The 13,436-nt window shown below is 38.1% G+C and overlaps 1 protein-coding gene, 1 long non-coding RNA gene and 1 pseudogene across 7 annotated transcripts; 2 read left to right on the top strand and 1 right to left on the bottom strand.

Annotated features, from left to right (window-relative positions):
* Window positions 1-848: 848 nt before the first annotated feature.
* Window positions 849-5,535, bottom strand: LOC149047675 (uncharacterized). 3 transcript variants are annotated; one of them, XR_016185775.1, is made up of 3 exons: window positions 5,244-5,324; window positions 2,794-3,073; window positions 849-1,641 (listed from the first exon to the last, which is right to left on the bottom strand). It is a non-coding gene; the product is annotated as an uncharacterized LOC149047675 (long non-coding RNA). The 3 variants fall into 3 exon arrangements; XR_016185774.1 differs by lacking the exon at window positions 849-1,641 and having other exon boundaries at window positions 2,728-3,073; window positions 5,244-5,535; XR_016185776.1 differs by lacking the exons at window positions 849-1,641; window positions 5,244-5,324 and adding an exon at window positions 3,394-3,607 and having other exon boundaries at window positions 2,728-3,073.
* LOC149047674 (substance-P receptor-like) lies at window positions 2,087-10,623 on the top strand. 4 transcript variants are annotated; one of them, XM_089203616.1, is made up of 3 exons: window positions 8,225-8,473; window positions 8,565-8,651; window positions 9,509-10,623. In XM_089203616.1, exons 2-3 carry the CDS (start codon window positions 8,618-8,620, stop codon window positions 10,594-10,596), a joined length of 1,122 nt encoding a protein of 373 aa, XP_089059742.1. In that variant the 5' UTR covers window positions 8,225-8,473; window positions 8,565-8,617; the 3' UTR covers window positions 10,597-10,623. The 4 variants fall into 4 exon arrangements, with proteins under 4 accessions (XP_089059744.1, XP_089059742.1, XP_089059745.1 ...); XM_089203619.1 differs by having other exon boundaries at window positions 8,241-8,651; window positions 9,509-10,048; window positions 10,515-10,623; XM_089203618.1 differs by lacking the exons at window positions 8,225-8,473; window positions 8,565-8,651 and adding an exon at window positions 2,087-2,342.
* An 8-nt stretch (window positions 10,624-10,631) lies between these two features.
* On the top strand, window positions 10,632-11,524 carry LOC149047673 (uncharacterized; annotated as a pseudogene).
* Window positions 11,525-13,436: the final 1,912 nt, after the last annotated feature.

Here is a 13,436-nt window from a genome sequence, read left to right as displayed (position 1 = left end):
AAGCTCTAAAGCTGTCAGGATATAAACCAATGAAAAGGGCTGAGTTTTACGCAGCTTACCATTAAAAATGACAGTTAATTTTGAGTTCGTTCGGGTGCAGCAAAGTGTTTAATTAAGCACGTCCTACTAATTTGAAGAGTTTTGTTGAACGTGATATTTCTAATAAGAAATTCATTATCTCACCTTCAGTAAAGCGAGTATGAAGAAACAATTTGTGAAAAAAATATGCTCGTTTGTTTCCGCTATGAAAGTATTGAAAGCTGATCTTTCGATGGTCATCAACAAAATTAGTTATGACACTTGTTAACGTACACGAACATTGTTTAACCGTCATATGTACACATGTTTACCAAGGAAAAAGGATACAAAGTCGATCGCCTCTAATCTAAAAGTACTGAACACACACAAAAAACAAAATCATGTAACTACGCTAGATCAAATGTAACTTCTGAAAAGCTCTGTGGAAAATAAAAGCAGCATTGAAATTCTGTCATGAATGTTTTTAGTGGCTTAAAACTCTTCCATACATGAATAAGGTTTTAAGGTTATTTTTCTTCAGTTTGAAACGCGTTCATTATTATATGCCAACATTATTTACAACAACGGAAATTAAATGTCAAACTGGTAACTATTTCGAATTCATTACAGAAGAAAATATGAGATCGCAAGCTGTCACCGTTTAACAACTTCCTCCTTACATGTTAGAATAAGAAATAACAATCGAAACACAAAGTTCTGCGATGACAGTTGTTTTTCCTCGCACTGAGTTTTTTCCATTGATTTCAAATCGATGAATTAAATTCTTTCAACCCTTCCAAACCCGGTTTAAAAAAAAAAAAGACACCATCATTTCTTGTTGACAACTTTACTCCTTCATAACAACTTCAGCAGATGGGACAAGTGGAATCATTATTTGAAAAACTGAGAAAAAATCGGAAGCGAGCTCTGACTCGAGGCGAGAGACTCCTCGCATTGGATGATTTGGTTACCTTTTTAGTGTTTAGGAAAAGATGCAAAGCAATTAAGGTAACGAGGAAAACAAAGTTAAGTTTCGCCATTGAGGTTTAGTTTTGTGTTGACTTTTACTCTTCCTTACGTGAAGATTGTTTAAATAAAGAGTCCACAGCATCTTGTGCAGTGGCACAAATTCCCCGAGAAAACCTGTTTCGCAACTCGGTATAAAGTTTCCTCACAAACTTAAATTTCACACTGAAGAACGAATTTCAATTTTCCATCTTTTAATACTCCTTTGGGTTCTTAATGTTAATTGCGCCAATATTTTGAAGTGAGTAAGAATTGAAGTCCACGCAGTCTTCAAGACATGACATATTTACTTTCTACAATCTACGAATATTTGAACCATGGTTTATGCAAACTAAAATTAAAGGCCCGAACTTTTCATTGAATAAATTCAATTACTGCTGTGACAAAATGTCGAGAATCTTCTGTATTTGGACCACGTCCGCCGTCTTTTAATTTCACTGAAAGCCTCCTGGAAGCTTCAAAATTTGTCTCCATTGGCGAAGTTTTTTTCTTCACCAAATCGCTTACCCCCTTTCAATCCCAGTCGTCCATTTTAAAATTCCAGGCAAAGGTCTCCGCCACCAATAGCGGAAAAACCAAGGAAGCGTCTGCATAAACCTAAAAGGAAATAATTATCATATATCAAATGAGGTCTTAAATCATCTATTTCTTTCTTACAAGTTTTATTCAACATTTTCTCTCACTTCATATTCAAGATGGTCTTTAAACACTGCGGTTTGAGTGTAATAAAAATTAGCACGTAGGAATCAATTTCCTTGTCAGACGGTCTGTCACTCCATCCAGGGAAATCCTATGATGAAATCAATTGATAAAATGGAGAGTAGATTTTAAACTAACCATCACGTAAAATTTTTCCTTAAATAAAAAGATATTTGTGTTGAATAATTAATCCGTTTACCTACGAGAAAAAAAGATTTCTGAAAGGTTTTCGTTCGGTAAACAGTTGTTCATCTGTTTGTCATTTAATTTTACTTTCTACGGAAGCAAATGTTGCAGTAAATGGTTTAATGGTGATAAAAAACGTTCTTTAAGGGAAAAAATTAAATCAATCAATTGTAAGTGAAAAAGGATAATAAGCATATAGGCAATTTTCTTCGACAAAAAACAGCTGCTTTGTTTCTATGAGCTTGGTGCAGTATTGAGCCGATAATTTCACGCAGAGAAGATTTTGCTAGCTGGGCTGAAAATTGTCACATCGGACTCACGCAATTTTTCACTACTTCCCGTACAGTTTTGTGAAGCCGGTCAACCTATATATTTCCAAAGGAGGACTTAGCAAACACAGTGAGGTCTTTCAGGTAATGGAATATTTTGATTCATGATTCAATCGTGACAAACTGAAGGGCTTGCATGACAGGGAAAGGGGAGAAGCTTAACTTCAAATATGTTTCTGAGGATCCTTAAAATCTTCTTCATTTCTGTTCCTGGACTGCATTGGGCATGAAAGTTCGTCGTGCTCGTTCGATCCACGCTCCCATAATATGTTTCGAACCATGCCTATACATGGTATGCTACGTAATCATAAATAAAAATAATGATAAAAGAAAAAAAAAGGGAAATACTCGGAAGAGGTGGGTCGTTTTTAAATTGATATATTATTTTGTGAAGAAAAAAGAAGTCTCACTTTCGAAAATTTGTAGCATTCGCTTGATGAAATTTAAAATATTCGATTAAGACTATAAATTTTTTTATAAATGCTTTTTTATTTATGATGTTCATCATCCGTTCATCAAAGAAGCTTTACTGTACCACAGCTCGTGCAAAATATCAACTTCTATCCAGCTGACCCACAAAATATCTGCTCCTTAAAAGTTAATTTTTTGTCAGGAAATGAGTAATCTTTAAGTCCCGCGTGGGTTTATTCTGTTGAAGACTGGCACTTGCAGCGCTGGTCCATTTTTGTGTACGAGGCCGGCTGCCACCTTGACGCAATAAGCTCTGTGTACGGGAGAACTGGTTTCCGCATCATTCATCCAAGTATTGATCAAAGTATGAATTTGAAACAAGACTTTCTTATTGAAATATGTCCCTGTAAAGAGTAATGAAGAGCGTAAATTTCTATAGAAACTGTGATGCTGCGTTGGTGGAAGGGTAATACAAGGTTTTTCGGCATTGTCAAATGTTATTATAATGTAAATTGGCCTCCGTAGAGAAAACCAAATTGTAAATTGTCCACTATTGATTCGCACTGACAAAGAACTGACGCTCGAAACGTCAGCTTTAAAAAATTTCTACAGCGGCTAAGTTACGTAAATACATTATAAAACCAGCGAACTGATAAAACCAGTGAAAGAAGAACGTTTATATTACGCCAGCACGTAATTTAGACATTCAAATCAATCGCGGAACCTTTTTCAATTAGGTTTCCTGTCTTTAATCGTCTCAAATCTTCCGGCGGGCGGAGAAACGAGCGTCCTTCCTAGGCTGTCTTCACATTCCCTAGTTACAAGCTTTTCTACTCCTAGAGTGATAACAAAATAAAGCTTCTATGGATTTGTGATCACCTAGGTATTCACTCCCAAAGTCTGTTGTTCTTGAGAGTCCAAAGAGAGCTGAATCATCTGACAAAAATTCTGCTTTGTAAGCAAATGAAATTCAAATTCAAATAGACTGTAATCATTTATCTTATTTGTTTTCGTGCGTATTGAATTTTCTTTTTCTGCAACCGAAATTTATTTTTGATCGAGGGGAATAATTAGCGAACTTAAAATGTTAAACGGAACCAAATGGCATTTTCAATACAACAATCCACGGATTTTTCAGTTTTATTTACTAATAGTATGTTTCTGATTGAAAAGAAAAAGCCTAAAAACGTATTATTCAATTCGCTTAACTTGCAAAACAAACAAGGGACAAGATTCTGATTTTTTATTCTTGCGGTCGGTGGGCCCCAATAAAACTCAGTATTTTTGATGCACCAAAAAATATATTTTTTTATGAAAGTCCGAATAGCGCTGAGGGCAACGCATCGTGAATTAAGCTATTGTTCTGTTTTCATAGACTGTCGCAAACGAGCAAAGTTCCCTCTGTACAAATAGTACGTGTGGTGACAGAGAACAACCAATATCTATCATAAAAACGGCAAATTTATTAAAAGCAAGGGAATTTCGCCATTTATTTATGTTATTATAGTTTTATAGAATTTCGAATGCCGCTTTACCGTAGTAGGTGCACTCCAGCTAGGTATGGAATGTTTGACGCGAATCGCGAAAAGGTAATTTTGAATCGGGTTGTATTGACTGAACTGCAAAACACCATAAACTTGATGCAAGGAAATAGGTTTTTTTTTGTCCATCAGCCTACAAAGTGAGTTTTGCTGGCAATGAAAAGTCAAGCTCGGAATGTATAAGAATACGGAACAAACATTGCAAATCAGGAAACCACAGCTCACCAACGCGTCACGGCAATATGAGTTTTAAGTTAAGTCTATATGTGACGAGACGAATTCAAAAACTACCTTCAAATTATGAAAACAAAAACCCCGTTGTGTCGGCTCATTAACTCCTTCAGCCGACAGTTTTGAAAATTTATATCTATCCATCCGAAGGGTTATTCTTCCATGATAAAAATTATGAGTACTTCCTTCCTTCCACTTAAGTAAATAATTGCTATCAAGGCCATTATTTGTCTTCGATGCATTAGCTCATTGATCCTGATAATTAAGAGTGTCTCTGTAAGAGCGGTCCGGTCGATTTTGCTTGAGACACGGATTTCGCTCGTTTCTCGTGTGTTGTAAGACATTCATGTACCTATACTAAAACCACAATCAGTTTGATCGGATCTCTTTATTTTTCAGAGTTTTACGGAAATTAAATTTCACTCGAGCGAAGGCTTGTTGTGGCACTTTTCAAGACTTTAATTTCATACAACTTCAGAGGACAATTTACAAAAAACTACGGAACTCAGCAAAAAACAAATACCACAGCCATGTATATTAACTCTATCTTATCTATCGAGGCGACTTTCGTAAACATCACGTGTCAATCAAAGAAACAGAAAGACTTGAATGATATCTTATCGGTTCGCCTAAATCAAACACGCCAAAATCGATCAAATTCAAGGTAAATTTTTGAAAAAGTGAGGCGTTCTTAACTGATCCAACTAACATAGCTAGGAAGTAGGTGCCATAGAAAAGACAACTACAGAAAAAAACTTTGCGGCCCGACCTTTACGAGAACTTTATAACCCCGTGAACTTACCTAATTTTCGGCAATCTCCAAGTTTGGCCGCCATTTTGAGGGACTTGTCAACATGAAGCGCAACCGATATAAATAGGGCAGGTTAATCTAAAACCGTCAGAAATACATACGAAAGCAATTCAAATGAACTTTTCTTTCAATTCAAGCGGCCAAATTTGAAATTGTTCGTTAAACTTACAATGATCATGCGACCATTTCTTTCAACAATTCAAACACTACAACTAGTGTTCGAATTCCCCTCGTCGATTCCACCGCAAGAAATAACCTGTGCCACCCAAGCTTCGACTCGAATGTGAAGTACGAATCAAATAACATAACTGCTTCATCTTCGCGGCAATATCACGCTGGTATTTTGATTTTCCGATCGACAAGAACGGTGATCAGGAATAGATCGGTTTGTTTACCTCGTAAACGTGACCTCTAACCAGCCGCTAAGTGAAAATAGCATAGCGCGGGGTGGGGTGGTTGGCGGGCTTATCGTCATAAGATATTCGAATGCATGCTAAAAAAGCTTTAGGACTATCAGTCTAAACAGTGAAGGCATGCTTCGAGGTACAGACAATTTTTGTTTTATTCTCATAACTTTCTCCTTTAAATTAGAACTGGTATTAATTAATAGAGTTATCAATATATTTTTAACCGGGGCACCCATATAACCTTTTTGCTTGTCATCAGTGGTATAAAATAAAATGTCTTTTCCACCAGAACATTTTATCTATGCCCCATTGCACGGAATGAACACTATACTTAGAATGTTTGCTCTAAGTAATTTTTTCTGTTCCCAAGAATGTATGAAAAGTGATAGAGATTTGATTCATTCCGCTGACACGTTCTTTAAGTTATGGCGCGTGCAGGTTTTTTCTATCAAAAGTCGCGCGTGCAACACACCGGAATTGAAAATTCGTCGTAAAATCGCACGAACCCTAGAATGAGTTTAGGCAACTTTGACTTCTGGCGAGATTAAGAGGATGGTTCAAAGGACCCCTTGAGATTTGTTTCAGGACTATAACTGAGAATTGTTAATAACTATGATAATCGTCATCATTAGCGGACGGTGCTTTTTGCCCATTGTTGTCATCATTATCGTTATCACGCCGGAAGAAGTATAAAGCCGGCATGTCGCCTTACCTAGCTACACAGAAAATTGTTCTCTCTTTTGCTCCCCTTGGATCCTGGAAACTGTTACTATTAAGACGATCAACAAGAAAGCCTTTATAATTATTGAAACTTTTGATTAACAGAATGTAGGAAAAAATCGGTGTGGAGAGTTTTTCGCGTATCTTATAATCTAAACGATAGTTTTAAATAAAACAAATAACAATTCATTCAATTTACCTTAGTTGTCTCGTGTTTAAAAGTGGCGTTTCTGGGGACCGTAGGTTCTTCTCTGATTCTTCTTGTCTCAGCCAAGACTCACTATCATCAACTTTTTTCTTGTGCTTCTTACGGCACGGGACACAGTGAGCTGAGGTAAGCGATTGCAAATTTCTCAGTTAAAGTAAAGCCCAGTAGCATCCATCAGGAATTAAAAACCGACATGCACTGTTTACTTTTATTATTCTTAATCAAATAAGGGGTGTTTTAGTCTGCAAGTTTAATCATATCGGTTAATGAGAATCATACAAACTGAGGAAAACTGACCGCAAATAATTGTGAACCGTACGCATGAGTAAGTAGATTGCGTTGTCAGGTGATTTGATCTTCTACAAAAACATTATTGATTATCAACCGAGCAACTTTGTACATATTTCCATCTGTGATGAAAAGCACTTACGTTTTTCAACGTGATGTGTACTTAAGTACCCTTCATCTAATAAAGAATTTCTTCTCTTTTCGAGCAGATATGTCACGTGACAAAAATAGATAACACAAAATGTTACTGAAGACCACCTGATTCAACTGGAATAATAACTCCAAACAGCTTTTGAACGTCCTGAGACATATGCAAGGTAATTACATCTCTGCCTTGGATACGCTTCCTGACACCATCATGATCAGGGTACTGACGTGTTACCTTTGCACTTCTCCAAAACTTCCCCAGAGTGTAGCGATGCCTATAGCAAATCCACATTTTTTTGTTTATCCTCCTGAGCGAGGTGAAATAGGCCAATCCTTGCCAAGATTAGCTCATTTTCACTTAAAAACCTCTTTAGACAGGTGGCAGCTTATCAAATGATGTTTTACTTCGTCATTGCATTCAGACAGTCGTACCAAACCACTTAAGCCACACGATGAACCAAAGTTTTTTCCATCTTTGCTATTCAAAAAGCAGTCCTGAGACATAATGAACGTCTCGCGTGTGAACGACTTCTTCCTGTACTTGTAATTGTTTCCAACGCGATACAAGTTCGGGAGATCTAAAGGAACTCACTATAACTTTGTATATTCGATACGATTTCAATTTCCGCGTCAAAGGAGAAGCCTACTGTAATTCGTGAGTGGTCAGTGGTTACGCTAGTGAGGTAAAGAATGGGTTTGTGACTTTCTCATTCAATTGAGAGACTCGCGTCACTCTTATAAAATGGTTGAACGGAATACAGACTTCGAGTAGTCTCTTATTTTTCTTATAGATAGTGAGGTCACGCGTATCCTGTGAGCATGGTGAATCCGCGAGACGCGAGACTCGTATCTCGCGTCTTCGCCGCTCCACCCTCTCAGAGTTGGGCAAAGACAAGACACGTTATTTCCGGTGCGATACAAGAGGTTCAATGGTTATCTCGATTATCTAAATACATTTATTTACGTGGTAAAGATTTGCTTTTAAATCTATGAACTGATGCTAGTCCTATTTGGAACGAAGTGTATTTGAAATAAAAAAGAATACTAAGTAAAACAAAAGTTGTCTGCAACACGAAGTATACCTTCGCATTAAGACTGAGAATCCTAATGTTTATCGAATGTTCCCAAAAACCTTCTGATAATCTGCCCGCATCCACCCCTCACCCCGCCCCTCGCCACTGAACCGTACTGTTTTCACTCAGCAGCTGGTCAGCGGTCACGTTTACGAGGTAAACAAACCGATCGATTCTTGATCACCGTTCTTGTCGATCGGAAAATCAAAATACCAGCGTGATATTGCCGCGAAGATGAAGCAGTTATGTTATTTGATTCGTACTTCACATTCGAGTCGAAGCTTGGGTGGCACAGGTTATTTCTTGCGGTGGAATCGACGAGGGGAATTCAGAAAGTTGTAGTGTTTGTATTGTCGGAATAATGGTCGCATGGGGATGGTAAGTTTAACAAACAATTTCAAATTTTGCCGCTTGAATTGAAAGAAAAGTTCATTTGAATTGCTTTCGTATGTATTTCTGACGGTTTTAGATTAACCTGCCCTATTTATATCGGTTACGCTTCATGTTGACAAGTCCCTCAAAATGGCGGCCAAACTTGGAGATTGCCGAAAATTAGGTAAGTTCACGGAGTTATAAAGTTCTCGTAAAGGTCGGGCCGCAAAGTTTTTTTCTGTAGTTATCTTTTCTATGGCACCTACTTCCTAGCTATGTTAGTTGGATCAGTTAAGAACGCCTCACTTTTTCAAAAATTTACCTTGAATTTGATCGGTTTTGGCGTGTTTGAGTTAGGCGAACCGATAAGGTGTCATTCAAGTCTTCCTGTTTCCTTGATTGACACGTGATGTTTACGAAAGTCGCCTCGATAGATAAGATAGAGTTAATATACATGGCTGTGGTATTTGTTTTTTGCTAAGTTCCGTAGTTTTTTGTAAATTGTCCTCTAAAGTTGTATGAAATTAAAGTCTTGAAAAGTGTCACAACAAGCCTTCGCTCGAGTGAAATTTAATTTCCGTAAAACTCTGAAAAATAAAGAGATCCGATCAAACTGATTGTGGTTTTAGTATAGGTACATGAATGTCTTACAACACACGCGAAACGAGCGAAATCCGTGTCTCAAGCAAAATCGACCGGACTGCTCTTACAGAGATACTCTCTTAAGTTATTATAAACGCTTGAGAATGGACAAAGAATGATTGAAAGACAATTCGTCGCGGCTCTGGAAGTTTTGGAATGCTATCAATTTTTTATAACTTCCGTAAATTCGCCATAAATGTGGAATTTTAGAAAGCACCAAAATCTAACTGTCGACATCCAATGGCATAAAAAACGTTTAATTGATTCTTAAAGGTAAGAGTGCAATGATATGTAAATTAGCTACCATGGATTAAGTTTCTGTATGTCTCTTTCTAGTAGCAGTAGAGCAAGTCACCTGTGATAGACGATTCTATGTAACGCTCTTTTTCAACCCCTTAGGAGTTCTCCATCGAAGGAACACAGAAATGTCGTTATTTACCAACACTACCATAGGTGGAACCAATACCTCCACCGAGAGCACAATTGAACAATATGAAGAACCAAAAGCTCTGTACATTTTCCGTTTAACCCTCTTCTCCGTGATCATCTCGGCCAGTTTAATCGGCAACTCGATGGTTTGTTATGCTGTGTGTTCCATACCTTCCCGCAAGCCTCTGTCCTACTATCTCGTCGCTAACATGGCCTTCGCAGAAATTCTAAGCAGTGTTTGTTTAGCCGTCATGTTTGCGGGAGAGCAGAATCCAACTGACTACGTCCTTCAAGAGGCCGCATGCATTTTGAATCCGTTCCAAGTAATTGCTCTTCTCATTGTGATCTACTCACTGGCTGCCATCGCTTTTTATCGTTACAGATTCATTGTAAACCCTCTTCCACGCGGATCATCCGCTAAGAAGATTACAATTCTGACCATATCTGGGCTGTGGCTGTTGTCGTTTGCAACCGCCTTCCCCTATTTCTTTGGTCTCAGGTTTAGAAATGGTGAGTGTGAGGAGCTGTCTGTCGTAAATAATAGATCCTATGTAGCTATCAGATTCATCCTGAATTACGCTTTACCATATATGATAATGCTAGCATCTTACGGAGCAGTGGCGCGGAACCTAAGGAGGCGAATCGCACAGATAAAGAAAAGGAATCGGGATTTGAATGTTGCACCCTCTTGTATTGTTGAAACTAAACTCCAAGAGTTGCGAGATGGCGCGAGAATGGAGGAACGAAGAAGTGTTCTGCTCGATCAGAATAACCGAAGAGACAGTAAACCCGAAAACACAGACCCGGAGAAAGATTTACTTAAAATGATTTTTATGCTTATCATTATTTTTGTTGTTTGTTATTTTCCGTATCAAGCCCACTATGTGTGGGAAAGGGTTTGTAACATCACTGCGTATCAATTTAGATATCATCAACTCTTTATTGATTTTAATTTTATTTTGATTTGCCTTCCCAGCGCCTTACATCCTTTGTGTTATGGAACAATGAACAGTTTCTTTGCTAAGGCGTTCTCCAAAATCATTCTTTGTAGATCTTGAAAACAGAAGAATAAATATGTATCTCAAGTCGTAGAATGCTTTGCTCAAGTTCGAGCAAATTCTCAGGTTTGTTTTGCATTGTTATTAAAGCAGTTTCCGGATGAAAGTTTTGTCAACTTGTTCCTCAACATTTTACGCCGTTCAGGATTGGTGAGTTTATCTCAAAATTGGCTTTTTAACATATACAGACTTATCACGATGATAAATGTTTATGCGGCCTGCACATCTGCGGCAACAAAGATAGTGGAAGATACTCTTGAGCAACGTTACAAATGTTAAAAACTTTAAATTACTTCAAAACGATTCAAAGACCGGTACTATCTTTACGCAACCTCCACTAATTTCGTTCCAACGTAACAAAAACATAAGCAACTTCTTGGTTAAAAGTTCAAGATATGAAACCAACGGCCAACCTGGAACTAAGCAAATGCGCTCACTCTCGATGCAAAACTTGTCCTTTCGTTTACAACGTAGAGAAAATGTCGGAACCCGAGAGATCCATTAAGATTACCGATCACTTCACGTGCACCTCCGCCAATGTCATCTATTGCGTAACTAGCACTTGATACAAAAAGTTATACATTAGTGAAACAGGAAGACGACTAGGTGACCGATTCCGAGAACAATTTCGTGACGTAGAAAGAAATGAAAAGGACGCATCCAAACCAGTCGCTAGACGCTACAATTTCCCGAATTACTCTGAGCAGCATATAGCAGTTTGCGGCATTTCCCTCTATCTAAGCAATTCGGAAAGCCGCAAAACTCAAGAACAAATACGAGAAGAGAAATTTTATATCTGAAAATAACCATGTATTATTTTGTTTATTCACACAATAGCCCATTTTTGACAAAAAAAGTCGACTTGATTAATAAATGAAAATAAAAGGATCGACAATCCCCGTCACTGCAGTATCCAAGTGTCGCACTGGACATGATTGTGCACACGACAGCGCTGAAAAACTCATAAGAAAGCACTTTCGTCCCCTGGAAATGTCACCAAATCGTCGGTGACCTTGATAAATAGTTCCAAGGATTGATAGAATTGCACCTGACATGATAGATCAGTTCAAAAAGAGCAATAAAAACTTACTCGCTGGTCGACTAATGAACTCCCCAGGGCTTGATGGCAGGAACATTGGACCATGTGGGCTGCGCACGCACAATTAAAAAACTACCGCCGCTGATCTTCATACTGCATCTTCAAAATCATCTCCACCGAACGAACGAAGTCACAATTCAATGGATCGAGTGTTGAACGCATACATTTAGAGCCCAGGCCTCACACGGAAAGTCAGGAATAGTTTTGCTGCTCGCTAATGCTCGCAGTAACAAAAGTTTTTATTGTAACGATTCTAACTTGGATTCCCGCCTTTGAATCAAGAAGATACGGTGTACTGCTGGTAGATTATCTTTTAAAGATGAAGTTAATTGGTGTTACATCACGATGCTTTATGACTGGGATTGGTTTAGAAAATTTGCACCACCTCTTAGTCACTCGAGTTTTGCCGCGCTCTCTTTGTCTCCATGGCATGTTTATCTTGCTGACAGTCGAAATTTCTTTTATGAATTCAATTGAATGACGCTCCATCTTATTTCGGTAGTGAATTATTGATCAGGTTAGTATGGCGTGCTGTACAGTCGGCATAACTTGATTTCGACCTTTCCTCGAATCATTCCCACAAATTGTATTTCAATTTTTATCTTTAAATGAGCTGAACAAGACTTTAACAATGCTTCCAAGAAGCTACCTAGTTTTTATTTCTCGGATATTGTGCTGTGGAGAAATTTCTGCTACTACTATCAAGATAGATATACAGACACTTATAGGCAGAAATGTGATCGTAGAAAAATGTTAATATCGTCGAGCAGCTAAGGTAGCCCGATTGATAAGATTTCATTCATTTTACGGCGCTTGTTTCTTATGAGGATGCTATCTCCTTTATCAAATCATTCTTTGCGAAAGCTTGACCAGAAGATATCAAAACCTGTTCCTAATATGGCAGTTTAAGACTGCTTTGAAAAGCATTAAATTTTAGCTTAAATAGGAACCGTGTACGCGAAAACGTTTGTAATGAACCGTTGAGAAAAGGTTCTCTCATTTACAAAATATTCCCGTCTGCGACTTTGTTGAGAGTATGAAAATGGCGACGGCAATCAAAGGATACAAAAAAAATTATTTTAAAAAGCTGGTCATGACGAACGACTGCGCGGGAAAATTTCACTGTGATTAGCGCAAACACAGCTTGTCGACACAACAACAAAAAACTTAGGATCCAAACCTTCCGCAAGTGCCGATATTTTTTTTTCGGTAATCTTTTTCTTTCAAACAGATCTGTGCCTTGAAGATGCCGTTGTATTATAAGAGGAATTTGAAATCGTTCTGAATAATTTAAGATATAGCGATAGACTAAACTGACCGCCGCTCAATTCTCGCTGGATTTGCGAGCAGATTTTCACTTGGGTTTGTTTAGGGGGAAAAGCACGCGAAATGTCGATTGTGACGTAGCAAGGGCTTTTAACAAATTTTTTTGGTTCCTCATGAGCCGTCCAGTTGCTGCCCATGTAAATGTGTATTCACGGCTTTCAGTGTCGCATGAGTTTTTCTGTTCGTAAAACGTGCGTAAAGAAAACGCATGCGAACAATTTCCACCGCCACGTAAAAATGACTGCCATGCCTTTTAACGTGAGGAAAATGTTGGCCTGTGCGTAGAAGTTGAAGCCGTGTGCAACTTAACTTGCACTCTTACGATTGCAACGTGCGTTAAACGCACGTAGTACGTAAACCTCTAAAAAAAAACGAGGAAGTAGAAATATGATAACGTTTTGTCGACGCACTTAAA

Source organism: Pocillopora damicornis, chromosome 4 (genome assembly GCF_964200805.1).
Source record: "Pocillopora damicornis chromosome 4, jaPocDami1.2, whole genome shotgun sequence".
Lineage (NCBI taxonomy): Eukaryota > Metazoa > Cnidaria > Anthozoa > Scleractinia > Pocilloporidae > Pocillopora > Pocillopora damicornis.
The sequence above is the reverse complement of the archived record's forward strand: the minus strand, read 5'-3'. Positions and strand labels throughout refer to the sequence as shown.